Below are 27,415 nucleotides of genomic sequence, written 5' to 3'. Positions count from 1 at the left end.
TAGATGAGGATAAGGATGGACAGACTTCTCAAATGATTAGTAAGATGATCACAGCATTTATTTAGAAAAGCTTTCACTGTAAAATGACAGACACTGGATTTCACAATATTGAACAGACGAGTACACCATGTTTTCTTTTTTCTATGCTAGGATTTTGAGCAAAGTCATAGAAAGACACATCCACAATTACATTATGTTAAAGGCCTTCAATTTTAAAGAACATGAAAAAAGAACATTTCTGTCTTAATATCAAACATGCATATAAGCCAGATGAAAAATTAGCTTTAGTTTACAGAAGTTAGGAAATTAGTCGTCCCACCCTTGGCTATGATTGCAATTCAAGTAGACCAAATTAACAGGAATTTTTTTCAACTTTATTTTGCATTGCAATAGCCTTGATCACAGTCAGCATTAAGATAAACTATACTGCATACTAACCAAAATGTATTGGTCTAGTTTTGCATGAAACGCTATCAAATGATTAATGTGCTTGTATGATACAGTGTTTCTTTTTGGAAAAACAGTAATGAGGCTGCTTTGTGCATCACCGTTTATTTTTTCCTCTAGATTTTTTTTTTTGTATCATTGAAAAATGTGCTATATACAGTCAAGTCTGCCCGAAAGGAAGGCACCGCTCAGCTCCTCATGACCAAGAAGCATCTGTGATCAGCTGAAGATGTTGGCTTTCTTATGACAAAAACAAAGAGGCATTTGTACATGAACACTTCAAGGAAATTGTAACGACATAAACTGGCACAAAATGTTCTTTTGAAGGTGTGCTTAATGAGAAGTCCTCTGTGGACACTAAATGTTCAGTTTTATGGCACAGAAGTGACTTTAACTCATCTTATTTCACAGCTGCATGGCTCTTGGCTTCACTTTTGATTTTTCTGCATTCTTTCGATCATAAAATAGTTTCTAGTTGTTAAACAGCAGGTGGTTCAATCCCTGACAGCAGACATCGTTTTGTTTACTTAATTCTGTGTCTTTAGGTCTATAGGTCTGCTACAGTGTATTTAAAATGCATTGCATTTGTGGGCTTCGAGTTCATTTCTTCAATGAATGATCATTTTGACAACATTTTTACTGCGTGTTTTTCTAGACACAGAACGTGACAGTTTTTCTTTTGGATTTTGAACTCAGGTCTAAGGTTTTGTAATCATTACAGTCATTTACCATCATGAATTTGTGTTGCTGCATCTCTGCAGATTAACATTTGTGCCATGGTTTACTGAAGCTGCTCATCCTGAAAGTAAAACACTTTGGCACTTTCTTATATTCCTAACTCTCTGCCCTCACTCTCTGATCATTTCTTTCCTCAGACTGTGGTGACAGACAGCAGGGGGTTATAGACTTTCTTCCCATCCGCAGACCTGGTTCCATGAGCCAGTAGCTCCTGTATAGTGATCCAATTGTCCAGGATTTTGCGACTCCGCTTCTTCATGCTCCTGCGGTGACACAACTCCAGGATGGAAGTTGGTTCTTGCTGTTGTTCGGTTCCCTGCTGTCCTCCTCCGCTGCTTCCCTGCTCCCTCTCACGCTCTCTCAGACAGTCGAGGCGGCTCTGCATCATGAACTCTCTGCGCCGCCGCTGCTCTCGGGCCTTCAGCAGCTGCTGCTTGCGTTCCTCTTTGCTCCAATAACGTCCCATTTTCATTTCGCTTACAGCGTCGTCGTCTGTTGTCATGCCGCTGCGCTCTTCTCTGATCTTCATGGCGCGTGCCTTCAGGAGGCGATCCCTCACAGGCCGCTTGGCCACGTAGCGCGTGCCATCGCTGCGAATCTTCACCTTCCACTCCATTCGAGGGGAGGCAGGCAGCAGTGGAGGAGACAGGGGTAAGGATGCAGCACCTGGGGCCTGGGTAACATCTTTGCATGTGCTACCCAGGCTCATTGGGCTTGCATTGCCACCATTATCTATGATGCCCTCTTTGGGAGCATTTCTTAGTCCACCCAGCTGCTCAGAGGTGGAGGGGGACCTCAGCTGCATGCAGCTCAGGTAGCGTTGAGGCGGCTGTGTTTCAGTCTGACGGCGAGACAAATAAGGGCTGTTTTCTGCACTGCGTCCACCGCCCCTGTCAGCCATTCCGTTAGCTTTGGGATTACGTCTCACTCCTCCATCTGAGCCCCTCCTGGTTCCCCCATCTCTGGACAGGGACCTAACCTTTGCACCAGGGCTGGAAGTCTTTGCCTCAGCCCCTCGCCTGTGAGCGTGGGGAGAATAGGGTTGGTTTAAGTTTTCTTGTATTCCGTCCCCTCTGGTTCCTCTCTCTCTCTGCCGAGTGGACGCTGGAGTCTGCATACCTGCTGAGTGAAGACACTCTCCTCCCTCCAGACTCTGTGTGGAATGTGAAGGGTACTGTTCATTGGCAAGAGGGGTACTCCTGCAACTTTCCCCTCCAGTGTTGTAGGCACTCGTGCTATCTTTATCTGAGCGCTCCCTCTCGGGAAGCTCAGTTGATATCTGAAAGAGCATGGTGACAGGATTCCTCGCTGACCAAAGTACCATTAATGTCCAAGCGTCCAGCTCCTGCTCCAGCCCCTACACTTGCCCCATTCTTTTCCTCTAGAGGCCAAGCCTTCAGGCATCGCTCCCTCAGCTGCTGCATTTTCTGTGCCCTCAGGATGTTGCGACACTTGAATTCCAAGTGGCGCAGTTCCTCTTCTAGGAGAGCCATCTCATGCTGTGTCAGACTTTCATTCCTGTTCACATCCAGTGAGACACCCCCTTCCTCTTGTGCTGGCCCCTGACCTCCCAGTAACGTTAGAGCATTACTGTTCTTTTCATAGTAACACTTGATTTCCAACAGCTCTTTGTACCTCTCACACTCCTCCTCAGTCAGCCCAGGCATCATCATCCTCACAGGATCTGCCTTGTGGGGCCTTTCCAAACGTTCCCCCTGTTCCAAGCCGCCTCCATTAACAGATTCCAGACCTAAAAGGGAGTCCGTGCTAAACTGGAGGTCCTGGGAATGCAGCAAGGGTGGAGTTTCCCCTCGGCTGGAGAAAAATTTGCGCATGCTGCCTGGTGTGTTGGTTGCATTCGTATTGGAGGCACTAGTGTGGTCGTCTCCCAGAAGGTCATGCTCTGAAGACTCCTCATAGCGTGTGCTTTCATCTGTACGACCCACCCCACTGTCTAGCTCCTGGCTATTGCTCAGCACTGTCTGAAGCAAACTGGGGGAATCCCTGTTCAGTGAATGACTGTGGCTGGGTAGAACACCAGCAAAACCTCCAGGTCCTGCACCCAGAACAGAAGGGCTGTTCTTCACACTATGACAGCTGGCCAGGTGGACAGCATTGTCTAATGGCTCCAGCTCCAGCTCATCTGGATCCAGCTGGTTGTCATTCTAACAGGTAAAAGGTGTATCCAGCACCAGTTGATGATGGCAGTTGTTCATTGTTGAAGAGACAAAAAACACAGGAAAATTATTCATTTGGAAGTTGGTCAAATCAAAGAATGGGTATCGTAAAAGTCAATGGTAAGTTTTTACATACAATATGAAATTCAGCAGGTATACGGTCATAATATGTTCATATTTCTTGATGGCAGTTAAAATCTGGGCAATGCCGTTCTGAATCACCTGGTGACTCGGTGACATGAGATCTGACTAAAGAGTATTCCACTAATCAAGTCAGGAAAAAAATGCAGCCTTGTGGAAATCATTAATGGACAAAAACGATATAATGACTGTATAATGGTTTTTACTTGAGCATCAACACAGACCTGTCAAAAATCCCTCCCAGGTTACAAGTAGACAGCTTTACATTTTTGAGACAGAACTGTGGAAATGTTTAGATCAATTACTAATAAATCAAATGTATCATTATTTAACTTCAGAGGGTTTTGAGACAAGCCAGCATTTAACGTTTAATATTAACTATGTCAACTGCATAGTTGAGGTGGGTGATGGTATGGTTATGAACGATCTGACTAAGACAAAGCATGTGTAAAGGAAACGAATGTCACAATTAAAATGGCATCGATGTAATACAGTAAAGGTAAAAAACAAAGAAAGAAACCCGACTCATGTCTACAAAAGAAAAATAATTTCCGTTTCAGCTGAGACATGTTTTCAGTGTGAGATTTAAATAACCCAAAAGTCTGATAATAATAGTCTGATCAATGATTTAAGTTTAAATACTGGCCTAAATAAAGCTTACATAACGTCCTGACCAGTTTAGTTTCAGTCCCTTGATCTTAGAAAGAATAACCTTTTGAGAATACCAAGGGTGTCGATTTATGTGTATTTTACACAGACAGTGTAAGGTGAGTTTAAAGCAGCTTAACAACATCAAAGGTAGTAGACTGTGAAGGAGGCAGTTGCTTATTTATACGGGTAACAGACACAGGAAAACAGGATCCGTGACTCCAGTTCAGATTTACTCTCCTTTTAATCTGGCCTCCAACCAAAGGTGTACTTCAGCGGCTAAACTTTACTGCCTTTATGAACTTGCTGTTGAATTATTAGCCTTAAAATAGCGTTTTAGAGTTGAAAATACATGAAAAAAAAAAAGAACCTTGAAAATTTGTGGAATTTTTGTGGAAATTTGGACCAATTTTTATCTTAGCAGTACTGATAAAAGCAGCTTTAATTTCGACTACAGTGTATGTCTGAACTGGGTCCTTTTGTGTCACTAGATGGAGCCAGTGCTCTGTAAGATTTTTACACTCAAAAATACATTTGATTTCCGTTTACCAATATGTCTCTACAGAAAACAACAAACAAAAAATCTGAGAGGACTAGGTGCCAAAAAGAAAATAAAAATGATTTGATGATATGTAAGTATCAGCATTAGTGGATGAGAGTGATCCAGTCTTTAGAAATTAATGAGAATTTAAATTCATAAAGAGGTGTTGTCTTTTCTAATCTGTTTAATTTGCAGACTTGATTGGCACCCCCTCAAAAGCTAATTAGTTATATTTCAAATGCTTGGTCTCAAATTAGTAAACAATTCACTCCTCCTCCTCTTTGCCTAATTGGTTTGATTTGAATGTGAACTGCATGCAGACCGTGAGGCGAGCTATTGATTAGGTTCGTCTTCATTCTCATTCTTTGGCAATCCCCTTCAGTTCTCCTTCTTTCTCCCACAGGGCAACAGATCTCTTTAATCTCTGCTTGTGCATTTCCCTCTGATGATTCTCCCTCTCTCACTTGAATCCTAATGTGGGACAATGCCTTAGCAATATAAATCTTGTCAGCCTTTCACAGCCAGTGCTTGTGCTCTAACACAAGGACGCATTTAAACAGAGGACAGTTTGTGTGTTTGTGTGTGTGTTTGGCTTAAACCATTTTAATGAGTGCCTTTTAAATCTGCACTAAAACTCAGACCGCATACAAATTTTTTGCTTTCTCACATATTTTGCCTGCCTCCATATGAAGCGCGTTCTTGTGAAGCTTTGCAATGAAAAATCCATTTGAGCGGGTCGACACGTGTTGTGGTTTTACAAGTAATTTGGCAGAGGTATGTTATTCAGGGCCGTCTGATGTGTGTTACGGTGCCCCCAGATCTGCTGGAAGAGTGACCTTGAGTGAAACAAAGTGGTGCCACATTAGCACTGCGAGTACAAGCACTGTTTGTCTTTGTCTCTCCCTTCATGTTATCTGTGTTCTCATCGTGTTTTTGCACCCCTTTGCTTTTCTGCCTCCTGAAACACTAAAGCACAACGCCAAGTTATTCCTTTTGTTTTCTATCTCTTCTTTTATTTGTTCTTGTGTCTAAATTACCTTTTATTTTTGTGACTAAATGTTAATGTAATGTCTGTAGTATCACCTATATCCAAGCAAACAAATTTGCTGCTGCTCAAAAAGGGAGATAAAGGGAGAACAGTGCATTTTCCGCTGGGTATTTTGACTGAATTTTGTAGCATTTTCCCCTAAAAACTGCATCTCCAATTTCCTCACCTCTATCTCGGGTCGTGCGAGAAGCAGGGATACATTAGTGCTGTCCTCTCTGGTGAGAATAGCTACCGCCTCCTCTCTGTTCTGGATGTCCACTCCATTTATCTGACAGTGAAAGGAGAGAATAATGTCAGATAATGTAAGAGCCTTAATACCAATGTTAGATTGAATTAAAGTGCACAGTTCAGGAAAATGGGTTTCTTTATTAAGCTACTGAAAAAACCTCTCTGTAGTTTAATAGCATAGGAAATAATATTCAAGAAGAATTCATCTTAAATGTGGCGCTATTAGCAAATTCTTTTGAAATGAGGCACACAGGATGTGGTCCAGGGGGTTATCTAAGACTTCAGATTTAGGCATTAATATTACATAAAGTAATGGCATAGAAAAGGAACCTTAGCTTAGAAAACCTCTACCTGTAGTATTCGATCCCCTTTGCGGATACGACCATCCATTGCAGCTATACTGTTGGGGTTCACCTAAAACGATAACGTCTGGAATTATGAACAAATGGGAACTACTTTTTTGAACTACTGATAAAGTTTTAACATTCATGATACTGTCTTCACCTCGCCTACATAGATCCCGAGGTCCTCCTCCTCATCAGTTCTGTAACACACTGTCAGACCCAGTTTATCCTGCTGTCGAGACTTGTACAACTCCACCTCCTGGTGTAGTTAGAAAAAAGGTAACGAATGTCAGACAGGAAGGGGGGATCAGCTTTCTGTACTAGAGTTTTGAGGTAGCTAATAGGCTCTCACCTCATATTCCAGCTCATCCTGCCTGTCCACTTCATGCTGGTTGATGTCGAAGTAGTCTGTGGGGTCATAGTATACAGGCTCTATAAAGCTGAGGATGAGAAAATTCATGAAATATTTGAGTAATTGGGGCAGCTACCGACTTCAAATGTGTGAACAGAATGGCATGGGATAGCACAGCAGGTGAGTTCTGGTCTGATGGTTGGACATGCTGCAGAATCCAATTAAACTGCTCCCACTCACAGTTCATTGAGTAGATATGGTTCCAGGAGTGGAGGCAGAGGAGGGGATGGTGGAGGGTCGGGTGGGGGTGGAGCTCCACAGGGATGCTGGCCGCTCTTGCCCAGAGTCAACATATGCTGGAAGCTGATGTCTGTTTGGGTGCAGCTGTCCACACAGTCGGCCATGCCCATGGTCACTGGCACTTGGCCTCCAGGAGCTGCTGCTAAGCCCGCCCGTCTGCGGGCCCCCCTCCTCAGTATGCTGGATAGCACAGGGTCCCGTATGTCCAGGGTGGGATCCCCCGACAGACGTGTCAACTCCTTCCCATTCACCTGGAAAAAAACAACAACAACAAACATCACAATTCAATAGTGGAAGAGCAAAATGAGAGGAGGAAGAGGAATAAAATAAAATAGTTCCAGGAAGAAGAAATAAGCTGTAGATTTTCCACAGCTGCAAAAAATAAACAGCAAGCAGAAATGACCAGAGACTGAATTTTAGTAAAAACTGAACCATAAAGATGCTGATATGAATGACAAGAAGTCGAGGAGAGGAAGATAGCAACTCATATCAGCAGTTAGATTAAATGGGCAAGGTTAGTTCACAGAAGGAAATGAAGGAGGGGAAACTACAGCTACAGATACCTAAAATAAAGCAAAACTGACACTAAGTTAGTGAACAGAAAACTCAAAACATACACTTAAGTGTCACAAAGCTAGTAGACTTCATACAGGGACATAGAAGCGTAAAAACAAGTTATATAAAAGGCTTCGACACATCACACCAAGCAGCAAAGCAAAAAGCCGAATACTGAGACCTTCAATCGACCATCAGCGTCAAAAGAGCACAGCATGTTGCTTATGTGACCCTTCTGTGGAGAGAAAGAAAGACAGCAGGAAAATGGTGAAGTTAGAAAGTAATTACAACTGTGAATAGATGGAAAATGGAAAGGGGTCACTGAGAACTTTTTTTCTTATAATGGAGAGGATCAAAGGTAATGGCAGAGAAAAAACGCATATTAAGCTTCAACATTGACAAATATCAAATGGAGTTTCCTCAGTACGTTAGTCATTCTGGTCTGCAAAACACTTTTATCTTTCGTCTGTGCAAAATAAAGGTGATTCCTCTCTGCATAAATCTTTCAATCTGGAAAACATAGTTTCATTTTCCTTCTTTTTACAGAAGAGTGGGAACTTTCCTGAAAACCTTCGTAACATAATTTTTTGCCAGCAAATCACACTTTCAGAATTTTGATCGGGAAAACATTTATACCCATGTTTCATACACTCAAAAAAATGAAACGTTGACTTTAATTAAAATTATTTTGTCAACAGGTTCCACGAAATTGAATTATGTTAGTTTAAAGCAAAAATCTTTAGTTCATCTAATTTAAAAAAACTACTTAAGATTAACAAGACATATTTAAGACTAACTAAATCAAGTTATGTTGTATGAACATAGATGATATATTTACAGGTTAGATAGTTTAGATTAGTTACTTCAACACATTTCTTATTTGTGGCAGTAAAATGTTAAATTTAAGTTAGATTAATTCAAATATTATATTTTCAGCCACCTTGTGCTTTATTAATTAGTTTTACATAAATCTATTTTGTCAACAGGTTCCACACAAATGAATTAAGTACATCCAACTTATTTTTTAAAATTTCTTTTATTGCCAACACATTCAGTGAGCATTTGTGTAAACCCAGTCCAAAATAAAACACAACAGCTCATTAGGGTTAGTAATTAACAGTATGTAGACAGATGCAACATCAAGACTTTAAATTAAATGTCTGTATCTACCAGAAATAGAAGGAAAAAAAACAAAACGCATTGAAGATCACATAACACATTGATAAGATGACACTTGAGTTATGCACATGTGATGCTAGTAAGGTCTGTGAGTGTTTTTTTTCTTTTAGTGCCTAAAATGGATAGCAAAGTTGCTATTTGCAATGATTGCTTAGGGTCAGTCCAGTAACACAATGCCAATGAAGTGCTTTCCTTTAACAATGCAAAGTGAAGTGTCCACCTCAACAGCCACAATTAAAAAAAATTTAATGTAACAACAATAACAACAACAACAACAATAATAAAAAATAGTCCACTGATATTAGCAATCAAAGAAAATTACATCACCATCCCAAATAAAACTTTAGCAAAACATGCCAACATTATGGTCTAACAATAAAACAGCTTGTCAGCGTTCAGTTTTTTTGCAACAGCACAGCAGTAACCATTTAACACTTGCCACTGTCAACATTTATTTTACCAGTGTTTGGGCAAAAAACTTCAGATGTAAACATTTTAACATGGAAACAATTGTTCGTCTTTAAAAGTCCACAAAATATACATTCATCCTGCATTCCCAACTTGGATGATCTGATATCCTCGTGTTGGTGTTGTTCCCAGACCATCATGAAAATGTTGTTCCAGGTTCAACATTGCAAGTGACCAATCACATTGTTGTGACGTTATTCTTTTGTGCGCCAAGCCATTCGTGCATTTATGAAATTCCAATGTTGCAAGGACAATATCAATTCTGCTTACTGTTTATTAAAGGGTTACGGTTAGGGTTAGGGTCAGTTGATCGGCGGACAGAGGCGGTTTCACGCAGCTTAAGTACAGTTTTTTGTTTTACGCCGGTTTTTCCCGAAGTCGCAAAAGTATGACATCACAACATTCTGATTGGTCACTTGCAATGTTGATCCTGGAACAACATTTAGTATGATGATCTGGGAACAACACCAACACGAGGATATCAGATCAACCTCCTAACTTACCCTTATTTTTAGTATGTATTGCAATTACCTTTACAATGCACACAATGTAACACAAACTGAATATGAACATATTTCCACCTCATAACAATATGCCTTGAACGCTAATATACACACCACCCTTCAACATTTCTGGTGCAGTATCATCTCTCAATTAAATCCTTTAAATCTCAATACTTTTGATTGTCTCTTACTAGCCCCCCCCCACACACACAACAGTAAAATCTCTCAAATTGTAGTAGTTTACAAACTTTTCAAAATGTTCTAAATTTCTATTAAATGTAATTTTCCCTTTATCTGTCATTTACAAATTACCATTTTATTCCCATTCAGCCTCCGAAAAACTTCAATCCATCTGACAGAACATTCATCATCCAAATTAAAGGTTGGCTTATTCATTCAGTGTATTCTTGAGCAACTGTACCTTGGTCAAGAGTCTGCTGACATACAGATGAAGGAAGAGCTTCTGAAGTACTTCAAAGAAAGCTTTCAGTCTTGAGGTTAACTGAGATTCAGTGCATATATCCCACCCATTAAGAGTGCACATGCAGAGGCCAGGTCTTCCAGGTCATGCAGGACACACTAGATGGTTATACCCACATCGGCTGGAGGAGTGCTGGCATCAGCTCTTTCGATGGTAAAGATAGCAAGGGTAATTTGTTCCAGCTCCCTCTGAACAGCTGTAGCTTAGACACAAAAACATAGAAAAATGGCATCCAGTTTTAAAAAAAGAAAGAAAAAGGGCCAAAGCTACCCTTTAATGACGTAAACACAATATTAGGAACATGCACCCCAGTGCGCCACTATTTTAGACTACAGATTCAACAATAAATATAAATAGTTTGGGTATACAAGAAGATTTCCCAAAACATTTAAACAGGTTCCATGCAAATTACAACAACAACAACATTACAACATGCAACAACATTAGTTATTCAAAATTTGGTTTAATACAGATAAAAAACTAAACTAAAATTACCAACCAATTATTCTTTGAAGAGGATGCTTGGGTCTTCATTCAGGTAAAAAGGTAGTGCCCTGAGGACACATTCCCTCCCCTTTTCAATGGTTTCCTTCTGTAGAGAGTGGCAGAGATACAGGAAGAGAAAACAGATATACTTTAGGATGACACAAACTCACATTATACGCAAAATGAATGACATATCCACTGCACAGATAGACATGTACACAAGACCAACTAATCATCACATGGACATGAATAGTTAACCTGTTGGGCAGGGTTTCCACCACGTTATATATGTCCATAATGGAGGTAAAGACAAACTAATGCATCATCTTTTTTGCATTCAAAACATAACATAAAAACATTCACTTCTGGTTTAACCTAAATCAAGGGATCAGATTTTACATATGTTTAGGTAATTTAAATTTTCCAACGTTTTGAGTACCAAACTTTGTATTGCTTAATATAAATGTAAGTGCACTGTGCAGCTACCATACACTAGCTGTTTAAATTTGAAAATGATCTTATTAGCCATAATATTTTGCTACCAACAGAATAACGCACCTGTGTGGCAGGGGCCAAAGTTTGTCTAATTTTCTTCCCTGCAACGCCTCCTTTTTTCTTGAAGACTTTTATGAGCTGGTCAGTGTATTGGTCAAGTTGTGTAAAAAGCCTTGGAACATGTGCAGCAGTAGTAATCCTCACATATTCTGCTTCCACCTGAAAATATGTCAACAAACACAACATACTGTACTGTAAATATACATACTATATGTACACATATACATACTTTATAACTAAAACTAATGTAGAAAGACCTCATTAAAGCTATAATTTTAACACAAACATTTACACAAAATGCTAAAGGAGCCATTACAGCTTTTATTGTTATTTATCAAGTTCCAAAAAATATTGATCACAGCTGATCTGAAAAGAATTTCATGCCTCAGGCCCTTGAACTGCAACCTTTACCATGGTTCAGATGTGGAGAAGAAATAACAGGGGCATGGGATGGGTCACTAAAGAAAACTTAACTTATAAAACAGTTTTGTTTTTAAAAGTATAACAGTTCACATACCACATACAAGCTCAGCAATACCACATACACCACATCAGTATAGGAGGGAGCAGGCAAAGGCAGGATCTGAGATTTATAAAGTGAAACAAGAAATTCATTACTTAATTTCAAGAAGCAAATTATTGTTTGAATTACAACTAAATAAAATACTACTCAGAAGAAAAGCAAGAGATTGACACTGCCATGTGCTAACTTTCTATAGAAGCAATTATCACCAGGTCTGTCGACCTCCATTGTCTGTCCACTCGAGTGTGTACTTTCACAAACTGTAATTTATAACTATGTTGATATGTATAACTCCGCTAGGAAACATGCTGTATTTACAGACCATTTTTACATAATACAGATTACTGATAGAGCATAACAATGGTGTCACAGTGGCTTTCGCCCTTGACTTTTTGGATTTTAAATGTCACTTTATGCTATCCTTGCTATCCTATTCGATATTTCCGACTCTCGGATTACAGAAAAGGAATCCCAAGAAAGCAAATGGAAAAATAACCCCTTGAAAGAATAACCCCATGAACCCCTGTAGCTAATCCCTTAATAAAACAAAAAACAATAAAAATGTTTCTTACACAGTCCACAAAATAAGCATGTCCAGGACCCAGTAAAACTAATGTAAAACAAGCGCACGCAAACGATATAACATGCCTTGTAAGACAAACGCAAAATATAACCATGCTGGACATATAGATACTACACAACATAGTCAAAGAAAAAAGTGGTCTTACCTCTCAAAGAAACAGCAGCTTGGCGCCAAAACAGCCTTTTTCAGTTAAATTTGAAGTCTTGCGCATGAGCAGGCACAAGCCGTGAAACCTTCTTGTTCTGCGCGGTTTCATTACAACTGTTTTTGCATTACTGCCACCTTGTGGATATACAAGGTATATCGATCCTAATTGACTTAACTTAAATGTTATGCGATCAAGTAACACATTAGTATTATGTACGTTGAATAATAGACACAATTACGTAGACTTGATTAGAAAAACATATGTTAACTTAACAAAAACATATATTTTAAGTAAAATGAAAATAAATAATTAATATACACTGAACAATCCACCTCATTCATTTTTTTGAGTGTAGGTATTTCAGATATTTTATTAAGCATACTTTTATGTTCTTAAACAGACCCAAATATACGCCACAGTATACTGCTCCTGCTTGTGTATGTTTTGATTCACGTGTACTGTTTTAATATCCTTTGGCTTTTGAAACTTCTCCTTTCTGTCCATGTACTGTTCGAACAGCAAAGCAGAGAGAGGGCATTAAAAATGTAAGATTATTGAAAATACAACTAGAGAAAAAATGAAACAGTACAAGGATTTTGCCTTCAAGGTGACTTGAACTATCCTTATCATACCAAGCAGTGCTTTGCACAAACCTAAGGGAGAAAGATTCATTCAGTATTCAGGCTAAACTGGCTTGACTACCACCACAGAATGAAATGTTATATTTTATACATTCAGCTTTCCCACAACATGTGATTTCAGTACTCTTTTATTATAACAATAGCCCTAATTTCTTCAATATTTTAGTTGACAAACAACTAATTACAGTTAACATTATACTCAGTGGTTTATTTCTAATTTGCAATTATAGTACTGTGCAAAATTCTAGAGTCACTCCTCATTTCTTTGTTTGGTAAGAAAATTGAAATAGCTGCAGGGTTTATTGGAAGATGCTTGTATTAAAATACAGTATATGAGGCAAAACATAATTTGCACAATTCTAATGAGACTGAAAGCCACCATTTAGTCTGACCACTTTTATTCTTCAACACAGACTTAACTCTCTTAAGCAATATTTCATGTATATCTGAGTAAATGTAAGTAGTCTTCAGCAATAGTTCTCCATGCTTCTTCAAAGAGATTCTTTGGATGGAATGCCGTAGTTGTACTCCTTCAGTAATTTTGAGATCCAAGGATAGTGTCCCATTGTGTTTTTCTATCTAAGTGTGCTTTTATTGGTTGGCATTGTGTTTGGGATCATTATCATGATGAAATGATCAATTTAACAAAAATAAACTACAAGAAACTCTGGATCTTTATAAGATAAATATAAATAAAGATGGCATGGCTCTAGACATTTGCATGGTATTGCATGCTAGCATGGAAGCTAACAATAGCTTTAAGCTAACTAGCTATTGAAAATTATGTATAAAATATATATTGTATATAAAAGATGGATATAGCTTCAGACTATACTACCGTGAAGTGCATTTCTGCAAGTACTTTAGCTTTACTGTATACTTCTAATATCTAGTAATCTTTTGAAAATGATTAAAAAAACCAACAAGGGAGTGTGTCATGTTACCAATTAGCAGAATGCTAGCAATTTATAAGGAAAAACCATTTTCCCTGTGAGAAAAACTAAAAGACATAAGTGTATTTCAGTTCTGGCATATTATTACTAGTGCATTTGTGAAAACTAAAAACTACGGGCCTTTTGGTCCAGAAGCAGGACTGAATAATTGTTTTAGGTGTTTAGCTTCATTTTTAGTTTGTGGTCATAATCGCTATTTTTAAGTCTGAATACAGTGATTTTGGTTTTATATATTATGGCCTCAATTAGAGTCAAATGGGAGACTAAAGCTGGGTTTCTGATGAACCTATACTAATTAAGCTAACCAGCAAGCCTCCGCTGGCACTAATAGATTGTTGGTTTATCAGCCAGATCACCCCCTTGCTCATTATGTCGCATTTCAAGACACTCCAAGATGACAAACACAGGTTGCTGTCACAGTGGATGTGTTCATCTTTTTTATGCAGTCCGTTAAGGATAAGGATCAGAATATTATCATTGCTTCAACAACTGGGGCCTCATAGAGCCAATACGTCACACGTTTGTAAATTTCAATCTAAAATACCATTAATTGAAAGACATTTACATCACATGTAGATGAATTTAATTTTCTTGGTGTCATTCCATATGAGAGACAGCAAAATGAAGATGTGTGCATACCAATGTTACTGAGCCAGACAGCCTTGGTATAATTTCATTCATGTTGTACACAGTCACTGACCTTGGCTGTCTGCGACTCGCCACATCTTTACCACTCTGCTTCATGCGCCCACTCCCTCTTTCAAATCTTGTCCCCTTCCAGTAATTGCATGTCAAATCAATGTTCCCCTGTGCAGCCAAGCACAAAAACTTTCTTGCCGCATTGGGCTCCTGTTCCCCACACTTTTTTTCTTTCCCACATTGGTTCTCCCACATACTCCTACAGCAACTGCATCTCCATCCCTTGGGGTCTACCTTTCGTGTTTTTCCATAGCATCAAATTCCTTTCTGTTCTCTGCATCTAAAGCCATGTCCTCTCCTGCTTCTTCTCTCTCCAGTTTTCTCCAGGCTCTGCATTTATTTTGCCATGCTGCCTCAGCAGTTCTGTCTGCTCTGTCCCTTCCCTCGAGATAGCAATTCGCACTCCTCTATTTCCATCTATTTCTGTTGGCCCACCTTCCTCTCACTAATGTTCCTCCATAAATCTTGCTGCCTTTCTTAATGAGGCTCTTCACTACAAATAAGACACTTCCTCCCTGCATGACCAACTGGTGATGAAGGAATTAACAATCTACAATTTGTGTGTTTTGTGTTATGTGTGTTGCAACACTCAACTCATTATCTATTTTTCACTGTAGGACATTTCTATTGTTCCTGTGCTGTATGCCCTTCACGATCAGAGAGAGGCTATTAGAAGTCAGCTCCATGGTCATGAGTGACAGGTATGAATACTGATAGAAGGGGTAAAAGGGGGCTTTCTCATTTATTATCAATGAGAGGTGCTGAGATTGCTTTTAAGATGACTTCATGCGGGGTAAACGTTGTTGTGTGTTAGGCAGCTTTTCAGATCCGACTTGATGGTCAATCCATTACACTCTTTCCAAATGCTGTACTCTATTTTCTCTGGGTTACTGGGTCATTATGTACATTTGCGGTTTAGAAGCTAAACTATGCACTCACAAAAAAATAAAATGTAAAAAACAAAAGCTGCTGTTGCTCACCCATCCCCAGGCTCCTTGTGTAGTTTATTTACATTTAAAATTATATTAAAATTCAGAAAAAACAGTCTCCGAAATTCACAGCAGGGGGCTGGCGGTGGTGGTATCTACGGTGGCTGTGAAGTGGAGGGTGGGGATGTTGTGGATAGAGATGAAAGAGAGGCTGAGTTCAAAGTGTAGACGGAGAAAGCAAAGCATACGAGACATAAGGAGCGGAAAGGAGGTGAAGAGAGGTGTAATGATGATGGAGAGATGTAGAAAACAAGCTTTCAAGAATTCGCCGGGTAAATGTAAACAGAGAGAGAGCCTGACACTGCGATCGAGACTTGCATGTAAACACACACACAATGGAGCTCACGGGGAATTACTAAGTGGTTGATGCATAATTAGTTTTTATCCGAGAGCCCTTTAAAGAGCAAATTAATCCCATGTGCTGTACAACAGGCTGAGATGAAAAAGAAGGGGGAAGGCAATGACTCACTACACAATAATGCACATTATCTCACACATAGTCTTCATTGTAGGTTAAAAAACCCCACACAAATAAGATCAATCTTAATCTAAAGTGCAGCCTTTAAGCTTTTCTTCTCAGCATCACCAAGTTTTTCCAAGCTTGTGTTCATTTGCATTTCCACAGTGTTTATGCAGGAGCATGCATGAACGATACCTGCACCAACCACCCCCGACTTATTGAATTCTGACTTGTTTGGTAATTGATTTTTCTCATCCTCCCATGCTTTGAAGGCTGCACCAGTCACCTCAGAAAATCAATTAATCTGGAGACAGAGCTGACCTACTCCAGATATAACCCCGATTGTTTGATATCACCGAGCTAATTTAAGTAGACAAGCCTGGAGTGGTGGTCTTATTATAAAGTGATAACACTGAGAAGATATTGATTTAACAAAGTATTCACACATTGATCATCGCAAGGATAAGCAGAAGAGAATGGATGGATTCACAAATTGCTTTAAATGCTTAGGTAGATACATAGATTGGGCATAGACAAACACACCTTTGGCATTACAGACAGCTGACACTTGAGAAGGTAACAAACAGTCTGTCAGGCAGTCTATTTAACTCCTTTAAATTACCTGTTTGTCTTTTCCTTTTTGCTCCATTTGATGCTTCATTTTCCTTTATATGAACATTTCAGGAATTATTTCTAACACACTGTTAGGGATACATAGAAACACAGTCATATTGATGCCAAGAAGGTTATGTGATCGTTCGGTTTATCTGTTAGTTTGCACAATTACTCATGAAAATCTTATCACAGCTGGGACCCAACTTAGAAGTGATTAACTTTTGGAAATGATCCATATCCAAATCTGGATCTGGATTGCCACTGTGAGATAGGGCAAAATTGGACATTTTCCACACACCAGTTTCATGATTACTAATACAGAAAATGTGTAACTGTGATATTTAAAAGCTGAAATGCCATCTAATAAATAAATAACATGGAAATGATTCCAGTCATTCATCTATTGTTCCGATATTATTCTAAATAACTGAGTGACTGTATGGGTATTGTTAAAGACTGTCTCCTGCAATTGTATTTTGTGTTTAATTGACCAGAAAACACCAGAATTTGACTGATTTCATTATTTTCTTTTCTTTCGACATTGCAGTAACATCATTATCACGGTCACTGAACTGATACTGATATTGTCAATCATCGCAGTCCTCATTTCTTGTCATTTTTTCACAAATACATATCAAATTAAAATAAGAAAAATCGAGACACATCATTTTGATTATCTTAAGAAAAAATGACAGGCTTAGAGGGATCCAGTTATTCTTGTTGATCCAGTGACTAAACCCATTCGTGGGAAGGAGGGAATTGACAGTCTTGGCAGAAAAATGCACTCTCCATCTGCTCATTTTGATGTATTTGTCAATATCTTTAGCTCCTCCTGTGAACAGGATGTTGGTGTATAAACATATAACGAATGGCTATATGAGACAACTGAGTTTAAATTGTTTAGGTAGGATTTATAGAAGCAGCACTTCACCTTATATCTGACTACTTTAAAATGTGCTGTAAACAATTTCTCGCCAGTTTTAAGATGTTAGATAGAATAAAATAGTATTTTAACCAATTCAATTAAAGTATTTATAGGAAAAGGTGTAAATAAAGATAAATTATATAATCGGTGAATGATATCATAACTCCAATATGATAGCACTGCAGTACAGCATGCTGTTGAAATACTTCTGTAGTAAATCATGTTACAGTATACTGTCAGATGTGTCTTTATTCTGTCCACATGTGCCAGCATGCGGCTGCCTTTGTCATTCACACACACCGGGGTGCACCGGCTGGGTGTGATTGCCTCTGTGCACTTATCCAGCTTTATCAGCTGGTCATTGGTATGTATCGATTCTGATGTGTTTGCTTCTTGCGAGTGTCAGCATGTTTCTTCTTGTCACCGTGAATGAAAGCGCATCAGGTCCGTTTAATGACGCAGGTTGCCATGGAAACAGCCTCCTGCTTTGCAGTGACGGGAGAGGAAAAGAAGGGAGCGGCTGAAGGGCTCAGAGGGGAGGAATAGGTTTGCTGAGTGTGTGGGTCAGGTACTCTGTAAAATGTATGTAAAATAAAATGCTGCTTAAAAAATGGTTGGTAATATTCATATCTGCCTGCAGCTCTGCGATTCATCAAGTGAACCGAAATATTTCTTCTTACTTGTGGCTGTAGGACGCAGTATTGATTAGAAACATGCCAATGGGTGTGTACCAACCACCAGTATGCAGCGTATGTGTAGCAGAGGCCCAATGTATAATGCATGAGTTTTATTCCTTTGGCAAGAGAAGCAAGTGTTTTGATATAGTCAGATTTAACAGGCTGGTTTTAGAGTGCGATGTAGCTGTAAGCTGTTTAACGCTGTATTTATTGTCTAAAGACAGACTCAGTTACTCAGTAGACTGCATCTAATTTGAAGGTATAATTATACATGTTAGTTAAGGAAAACAGCTCAAAGCCGCTTCCCTCTAAAGGGAAAATGAATAGCGTGGAAAGCCAGGAAATGTGGGGTGCAAGTGTAATTATGTTTCTCTTTTATGATGTTTTTTTAATGATTAAGTGCCGTGTACCTCAATTTTTTGCTTGGCGTGATCTTTGGATTATTCAGCCATCTGCACAGCAAGATTTGCTTTTTCAGTTATCGTTACCGTAAAATAACCTTGATTGAATTTTGTGTAGAGAAGCAGGTTTCTGATCACCTTCCTGTTGCTTTTTTTTGCTTCTTAAGTGTTTTACTTTTTTTTTTTTTTTTAGCAGTTTAGCACAAACCAGCTCGTGCTTCTTTTATGAGAATTCTAGTGTTCATAATATTCTGATTGCACTTGTAGCGATCAGCCTCTCTAAGCCAAGGGCTTTGGCTCCGCTTTGATACCCCATCTGCTTTCGCTCTCTTGTCTCATACTTGTTTTTCATGTTTAATAGACCACACTGTATGTAGTCTTGCTGTCTCACCACCTCAATACTTTGGGAAAGCATCTTTCTCTGCAACATGACAAGTCTTCTGCCTGCTCCAAATCATACACCCTATTTTCACGGCTGTCACTCTTCAGTCCACTCCTCACCACACCCGTCTGGAAGGCACGTGCAGGTGTCTGATCAAGCTGAATGGACTCTGGGATGACAAACCTTGACAGATGCCTATGTCTGACACAACTCTCGAGTACAGTTGACTTCACAATCACCCGATTAATGAAATTATGTGTTTTCTACTTGCCACAATGCTGACCTGCATGCAGTCAGTGTCGTTATTGCTGACTCTTGTTAGGTAAGGTCACTGATTGTGGAATGATCCACCCATGCTCTGAATTTATGATCACATACCAAACTGTGCACGCCACCTCCTCACCCCTCACCCTCCACCCTGGGGATTTGTGAAGTCACTCAAACCTCTATATTCGCCCCTGCTCCCTGAAGTGTTCAAATCAATTACTTTTGACATCTAAGGACAAGCAGCGGGGAGAAAAGACAGTCAGGCTTTCCCAGACGCTTTCATTCACATGCTTGGACTCCCTCTTTGACACATAACTGTGCTTCTGTTTGGGCTCTCTTCCTGTTTTCCTCTCTCTTGGCATTGCCTTTGGCACCAGATGCAACCCAGTTAACTGGCTTACACCCCGACTTCAGCAGGCAATAGAGTTTCAGCTGAGGCTTCTGGTGCCACAGATACTACAAGTGTTGCACTCCATAGCTATGTGTGCTGAGCATTTTTCATGCTTAGTAAGCATGGGACCTCTTTTCGGTCACCGCATGCATCACGGCGTTGCGGAGCAGCAGCTTCCTTTAGGCACTGCACAGCCAGATGAGCTTACTCACATTCAGTCTGTGGTCCCAGTTGGCAGGTGGTGCTGAAGCTGTAACCGTGGCAACCCCTCTCTCTCACAACACTTTAGCCCAGTTTAACAACCCATCCATCCTCATGCCTCTGTGGCTCTGCACCACAAGGCTACTTTGTCTGTGCCAGCCTATCTCTCCATCTCATGTAGTGGTACCCTGTTCTCTCAGATCATATCATCGTAATCACTGTGAAGTACCATTATCATAATTATCAGTATTATTATCACTAGATGACTATTCCAATACATCAATTAGCAGGCTTGTTCAAGAGGTACTAGGCTAATTTATACATGTATAAAAATCCATAAAACGGAGGAGAGAAGAAAAAGCAGGTTATGATTTTGAGTTTGCATCAGTCGGGCTGATTCACGTAATTAACTTTATTTATTGATGTTTATTTGCAACTAGTTTTATTCATTTCTTTATTTGTCAAGGACAAACAGCCTTTTATAGCACATACCATGACTTACAGTGTAACTTCACAACCGTTATCGTGTAATTTTCCTGCATTCAGCTTATCATTTCCAGCACCGAAAAAACTTACAAGTAGGTAAATGAGAAAAGGAGGGTAACAGTTGAAGGTTTTAAACAAATTCTATTTAGAAGTAATGAGTATAATCAGACAATTTTTAAAGAAAGTGGGAAAACATATGAGGAAGATACAAATTATACTGCAGGAGGAAAAAAAAACTATTTATTAAATACGAGCTGATTTTCATCTGCAGTACCTGGACAGGTAAACACACTTTTTTGGAAAGTTATTAAATAAAAATGCATAGATACAAATCTGTGTAGCTGTATTTTATAACAATTAATTTGAATATACTTACATAGCCTAAAAAGCCCGAATAGGCTCCTGATCTTTCCCCACTCAGAAACACAGAGACATTGTAAGATCTTAATATATTAGGTACACACACACCCTATATTCATTAATCACATTATGACCCGATCAATATAACCAATATAAATCAGGTTGGTGAAGGAAGAAATGGTGATGTGGTGCTAACGTTGTGTTTTGATTTACTAATTAGAGATATTTATTATCCTTTACATTTGCTTCAGTTTAAATAACTGTGGCCAACATGTCATTAACATCTTTCTATGCACATAATTTAGAGCTAATGTCATGAGCTGACTCTATGGATTTTATTTTTGTTGTTTTAATCAGAGTGGCTCATTTATGCAAAATTTATTTGGGATTCAAAACAGTTTTTTGTGTTGTTTTTTGGGTGTGTAAATGGTTTAGTTAAATTGTTGGCAAGAAATGTTGAGCGTCTGCTGATTTCTGAGAAAGGTGGTTGTGACCTGTGCAGCAGCTTCACTGTAAGGAAAATAACAAGTTGGGAGAGAATAACAAAGAATACTTTGGGGACACACGCAAACACTTCCGCTTGAAGACTCACGAAGAAAGAAATTCAAGAAAGTCAAAGGACAAAGAGAGGAGAGGAGACAGACAGCTCACCTGGAACATGACCCTGTATTGTTCCTCAGGTTTTTGGACCACACACATGTTGCACCCCATCGTGGCTGTGCAGGTCCCACAACTGCCCCAGATGACCAACGCTCACACCAGGATTCTTTGTGCGGTCTTTGTCTATGGCAGTGGGAGAGCCCCACCCTCATTCGCAGGGTTGTAGCATACAACTAGTCCTCAGAGTAACACACAACACATCCCTGGCTGGGAAGAACACAGTTTAATTGGCTGTGTCACTGTTCGCTTCTCTTCCGTGCTGTTTGCAGCTCAAGTATTGTAATCCAGAGTAAATTTAAACGTGGAGATAGTTTCAGAGCAGCGAGCCCACGTGTTAGTTTCTGTTTCCATGGCAAGCAGAAATGTGTCTTGTTTAAGTTTGTGTGCTTGTTGTAGATCAGGAAGGATTTTTGACTGGATCTGTGGAAAAGATGTGCTTCAAGAGTCCTGCTGGTTTGTGTGTCATTCAATAGATCAGGCATAAAATGTTGTGCTTATCCAGTAACTTTTCAAAAATGATCACACGGAAAGCTTGCTGTAAATTGCTACAGTGGCTTTTTAGTTTGAAAAACTGCACTAAAAGACAAAGTTTTCCCAGAAGAACTCTCGCTGAACTCTCCCACGCTGTTCCTGAGTCTTTTTCACTCAAAGAACTAAACTTCCAAAAAGCACATTTTCAAAAATGCTCTTTGAGCCCGCTAGATGCAAACAATGCAGCTATCAAAGAATTTGCCTCAGTTTTGTTTTTTCTTTCTGCTATCATCGCTGCCACTTGGAGCTTCCCACCTACTACACTCTTTCTCTCTTTCCAGGACTGCTGAGTGTGGCTGCTGAGATAATTTAGCCTCCTCAGTGCCTTTTTAGAACCCTCTTTACCTATTCTGATCCTCCACTTAACGATCAATGCGTGTTTAAAGTAATTTCATAATTTAAATCTATTGAAATGCACAGAGTAGGGAGGTGGGGCAGGTTGGGTGGTGCCCGTTATGCCAGTAGCCTGGATCTCTAAGCCCTTGCCGTGCAGCTAAGATAAGCTGCGTGCCACAGACAACAACCTAAAGACAAGCACACCTACAGACACATCAAGACAGGAAACAAGACACGATTCTTTCAACTACAAGCTTTACTGCACGGAGGGAGTGCCAATTTTCCTGTAACTATCAGCAAAACTGTCATTTTTCATAAAGCTTCTCCAAACAATACAAGCAAATAAAACATACAGAAACTGTAAAGTTTGCAGATTGTTACAGCAAATTGCAGCATTTATCTGATCTGTTGTCAGAAGTCATGACCAGTTATTAACCACTCATATTCAGCTAAACCATACTCAGGACTATACCTAACTGCTCATGGGTTGGACCCACTGATTGATTATAATTACTGACACCTCCTATCCTGTCTGTGTTGGGAAATCAATACAAAACTGATTCATTGATCAGCTGGATTTTGTGCTGGGTGGGTTGTTGTTGAGCTCAAGGTTCTTTATGACAAGTACCACCAATGTTCATCCTACATATCCAATTAATTCATTTAGAAAGGCACCTTATTTTTTATGAATTTGCAGACATGCTCTGCACTGTTACTAATTCTGATGCTTTAGTTTTAACTCTTCAAATAAAGCTGTTGTAAACTGTCTCACTGAATTTAAATATGAATTGAAATCCTCGTTTGCTTTAGGATTAGCCTCAGTCTGCCTCCTTCAAAGATAACTAGAATTAGAATATGCCATATTCCTGTCTCCTCCTTTGCCCTTTAAGTGTCATCATATTACTCAGAGCATTATCATTAATCCTCCAGCAAGAGGTCATAGTTTGAAAGTCTTGTCTCAAAGTACCATCGCGCTGTCTGCTGCCAGTGACAAGGTGTTACAGCTGCTAATCTTTATTCAAGGCTCTGCTACACCTGTATTCTTTCCAGAGGCTGTGTAATCCCAAACTCCACACACACACACACCGAGTGGCATCCTCACTCACACAAGCACAGAGGAAAGCTAAATACACTCAATGAACCGCATGATAACTTGGGAGAAACAACCTGATAGTCGAACTCTCGAGAGCAGACGGCCAATCAACCTATAGTGAAGTGCCAGACAGGCTCAGCAGGCAAGCCAGTTCCAACTGTCACCCAGTCTTTCCACCTCCTGCTCAGCATCATCATCTACCTCTACCTGAGTGTCAGTCCTACATGATTGTTGCAGTTGAGTGTTTAGGATGTTTCCCAGCCTGCCATGCTTTCAGAATAAAATATGGCATGGCACGCTGTGACAAACGCAGCCTTTCTGTTAGAGTGGTGGGTGTAAAAATATATGTCCTGTGCTTGTGTCAAAGTTAGTCCATCTTCAGTGTGCTGCAGGAAATTCAAGAACATCAGTCAGTAAGTCCATTTTAATCCTTCTTTTGTCCTCTGGTCTTTCCCTTTGAAACATCCACAGGAGGATATTTATTTGTAAGAAAAGAAATAAAAACCATGGCGAGTATTCCAGGTGGTTAGAGTGTTGTGCAGAGTGCAGCGCTAGTCTCAGGTCAGTGATAAATCACCGTCAGCAGCCTCACAAGATGAGAGAAATCATTAAAGGCTGATTGGAGGATACTTCTTGGCTTCTCCCCCTGGGCAAGACGATAAATGCACCCCCCCACTGCAGTGGAGGGGGAGAAACAAAAGGCGGTTGTTCCCCAGCGGTGAAGGAGCTTACTGATCTGCACGTCGCACTACTACTAAAACTGCATCTTCTGGTTTTACACTGTATAATCTCTTTCTTCCTCTGTCTCTCCCCCACCCTCTTTCTCTCCATATCCAGGGCTGGGCCACTGCTCTCTTTTCCAGTCCCCCATAATTTTTACCCACACCTCATTTGCTACCCTCTCCCTCCTCCTTACACTCTCCTCTCCCCTGCCTCTCTTGGTCTGCTTGTCTGCAGGCAAGAGAGCAAGCACTAGAAAGTCTATGCGCTCTGTTTCGGCAGGACAGGACAAGATAACGAGCAACGCCACATAAAAGTGAATGAAATATCAAGATTTTCATGCGCTGTACTACCAAGATGTGCAAGAAAAGTGTGGAATCGGTTCATTTAAGCAATTCAGTGTCAACCCTTGTTGAGATGTATCAGAAAGAAAAAGGATGATTGCACTTTTTCATTCCAATAAAAATGCCCAGAGCAGGTAGAGAGCTGATGACTGGCTGTGCATTTAGATGAGGTTCTGTGCTGCCACAAAGAAGGAGGGAAGCGAAACAGGGGGGTGGAAAAGAAGAAAAACAAGTGAATAACAGGTGTGACAGGATAAATCGAAAGATATGGAAGAAAGCCAAGATAGAAAATGCAAATGACTGTGTGGGAGATCACTGGTGAAGTGGAGAAGGGGTGGAAACAAGGGGTTTCTGCAGTAATCAAAATGACCTGCTGAGGGGAGGGTGAGGCGGAGGCATATGGAGATGTTTCATTTTAACTATCTGCACAGCCTGGGAGATATTTGTGGGTACAATTCCTTCTCCCTAGTTTTCCCTGTGGAGTTCTGTGCTCACACTCAGAACACCACTTATTTTCTATTTAGAAAGGCTTTAGTGGCACCTTTGCTGCAGCGCCAATGCCAAGTACCACAAGGCTGGAAAAGTGAGACGCTCTATGGGACAAGAATGACATGCTGCCATACTCAGATTAGCCTTTTAATTTTCTGCCTGCCACTTTTCTGTTTTTCCATCTTTATATGTGTGAATCCTCTCTAATACATCACACGTAGACCCTTATTAACTGCCATTTAATTAAGACCACCCTTTTGTCAACATCTAGTCCTGTGCCACTTAGTTTGTTTTTATCTGCTGCTCTCTCTCTCCCTCTTTGTGTCTCTCTCACACACATTCAGCCTCCCCTTTGTGTGTTATTCGCTGTAAGCCAGTCTGAAACAGGATTTCATGGTGGCTGTGTCTGGTTCAACAGGCTTACATGTATTTTGCTGCATAGCCAGTAATACCGAATGCACCCCACACACTTAGCAGTACTCACAGGAAACACACACACACGCCGATCTCGTCGTCTTGTTATCTGTTGCACTCATGTGCATCATTCAGCCCCAATCTGTCCGCTTTAGATCTTCATCTCAATACAAAATGTCAGAGTGTTATCTTATTATCCTCTGAAATATCAACTGTCCGTTCCACAAGGAAGAGAAAAGTAGAGAGCATCGCATTTAAACGGACAGATCTGGCTCGCATTATGATCCGTCTCCAGCTTAAATACCAGTGGTTGTCATTTCACATTACCCACCACCGCTTCTTTCATTCCCACCTGAACAAAGGGGACGTAGCCTGCAGGTTGCCGCCCTTCTCTATCTCCACTCAACTTCACCTTTGTCCTGACATTTTTTTAAAAAGGGCATTTTTAAATGGAAAAGCTAAAAAGCATTTAAATCCTTTTTGGTAGTCCTCTATGAGAGCTGCGTTGGCGTAATTTATCAGCATTTAGCATGTAATTCTTTTCCTTTTAAGTTGTCATTTCAATACATAAAAAACTTGGTGGTTCTTAAAGGTGTGGTGAGACAAGATAATGACAATTACTGGTTTAAAAGAAAGGAAAAGAATATACTGCTAAAAGTATTTTTAAATAATGAGTACCTTTGGAGAAATTTAAAAGAAAGGAGATGCAAATTATTTTCTAATGTGAAGTGCTTCACTTTTTTTCTTTTTTGTGTGTTTCTGGCACATTCCGCATTGCTAAAATGAACAAGAGAGATGAATTGGGAGCTTTTGTTTTGCAAAAATGTTAATGGCAAACACTCAGGAATAGCAAGGTAACAACAGCAGTGAATTTCAGACGCAGCAAAGAAGTTTTTTTAAGGGAGAACAAGACATAAAAGAGTAGAGAAAAGGGAATAATCGCAGGGAGATAAAAGAAGAGGGGAACAGAAATATGTAAAAATGAAAGAAAAAAGAGAAATTGCATTCCCACTGAGGCCTTCCTTTTCTTTATCGTGAGGCAAAAGGCAGCAGAGCAATGGAATACTGGCAGAATTTTAACCGTGTTCTCATTATTTATTTACTGCTCTGAGGAGCACAGCACCAGTACACAAGCTGCAAAAGAACCACAGTTTAAGGGTCTTTTGTTTGGGTTTTTGCACATATATATTATATACATATATATATATATATGTATACGTGTATGTGTGTGTGTGTGTGTGTGTGCACATGCATATGTGTTTATGACTCCGCTGTCACATCATAGGACTGTGATTGGTAGGTAGTAAAAAATGACCCTTGCAGCAGCTTCATTCACATTCCACAGAGGTTGCTGAGTGTGAAAGCTATTTCACAGAGGAAGCAGTGAGGACCAGGTGCCACAAAGAAGCATTGCGATGGCATGAGATGGGGGCTTAGATAGACTGTGAGGAGACAGAGAAATGAAAGAATGATGGAAAGGGAAAATGAAAGAAGAGGCTCTGTGTCTAATCTTATTTGAGTGAACGAAACTTTGGTCTTCAGAAACACAGAGAAAGCCATATATACCAGAAGCTTTCAGCTCTGCATGTTGTGATTTGAGTTTTACGCTGGATGCCCTTCCTGATACGCAATCCTAAAGGGGATTTGTGTTTATGGCTGGAATCAAACCGGCAACTTTTCAATTGCCAAACAAATATGTTAGGACTGGAGGTGCACTGAGAAAACTATATTGAAAAGCAAAAGGAAACAACGCGCGCCGCCCCTCAAATTCAGGTACGTCAAGAAAATAAATATGAGCGCAAAGCTGCACAAACAGTTATTCATCATGTGCGTTTGCTTTTGTTTTTCGTTGTTGTGAATGATATTCTCAATCACAGACTGCATATTTTTTTAAATACTGGCAGCTGCCAATGCTACCCCTCAGACTCCCAGTAGA

At 39.9% G+C, this 27,415-nt stretch overlaps 1 protein-coding gene and 1 long non-coding RNA gene across 3 annotated transcripts; both read right to left on the bottom strand.

Moving 5' to 3' along the window:
- Positions 1 to 580: 580 nt before the first annotated feature.
- On the bottom strand, positions 581 to 24,523 carry LOC120719265 (PDZ domain-containing protein 4-like). Its single transcript, XM_040008356.1, is given in 9 exon segments — positions 581 to 2,466; positions 2,468 to 3,350; positions 5,907 to 6,008; positions 6,320 to 6,382; positions 6,473 to 6,571; positions 6,665 to 6,752; positions 6,905 to 7,215; positions 7,701 to 7,754; positions 21,544 to 24,523. Coding segments are annotated over 9 exon segments (2,808 nt in total). The 5' UTR covers positions 21,604 to 24,523; the 3' UTR covers positions 581 to 1,318.
- LOC120719266 lies at positions 9,878 to 12,815 on the bottom strand. Of its 2 annotated transcripts, none has more exons than XR_005692642.1 (3): positions 12,443 to 12,815; positions 11,195 to 11,350; positions 9,878 to 10,742 (listed from the first exon to the last, which is right to left on the bottom strand). It is a non-coding gene; the product is annotated as an uncharacterized LOC120719266 (long non-coding RNA). The 2 variants fall into 2 exon arrangements; XR_005692641.1 differs by having other exon boundaries at positions 11,709 to 12,813.
- Positions 24,524 to 27,415: the final 2,892 nt, after the last annotated feature.

Source organism: Simochromis diagramma, unplaced genomic scaffold (assembly GCF_900408965.1).
Source record: "Simochromis diagramma unplaced genomic scaffold, fSimDia1.1 OVJJ01000545.1, whole genome shotgun sequence".
Lineage (NCBI taxonomy): Eukaryota > Metazoa > Chordata > Actinopteri > Cichliformes > Cichlidae > Simochromis > Simochromis diagramma.
The sequence above is the reverse complement of the archived record's forward strand: the minus strand, read 5'-3'. Positions and strand labels throughout refer to the sequence as shown.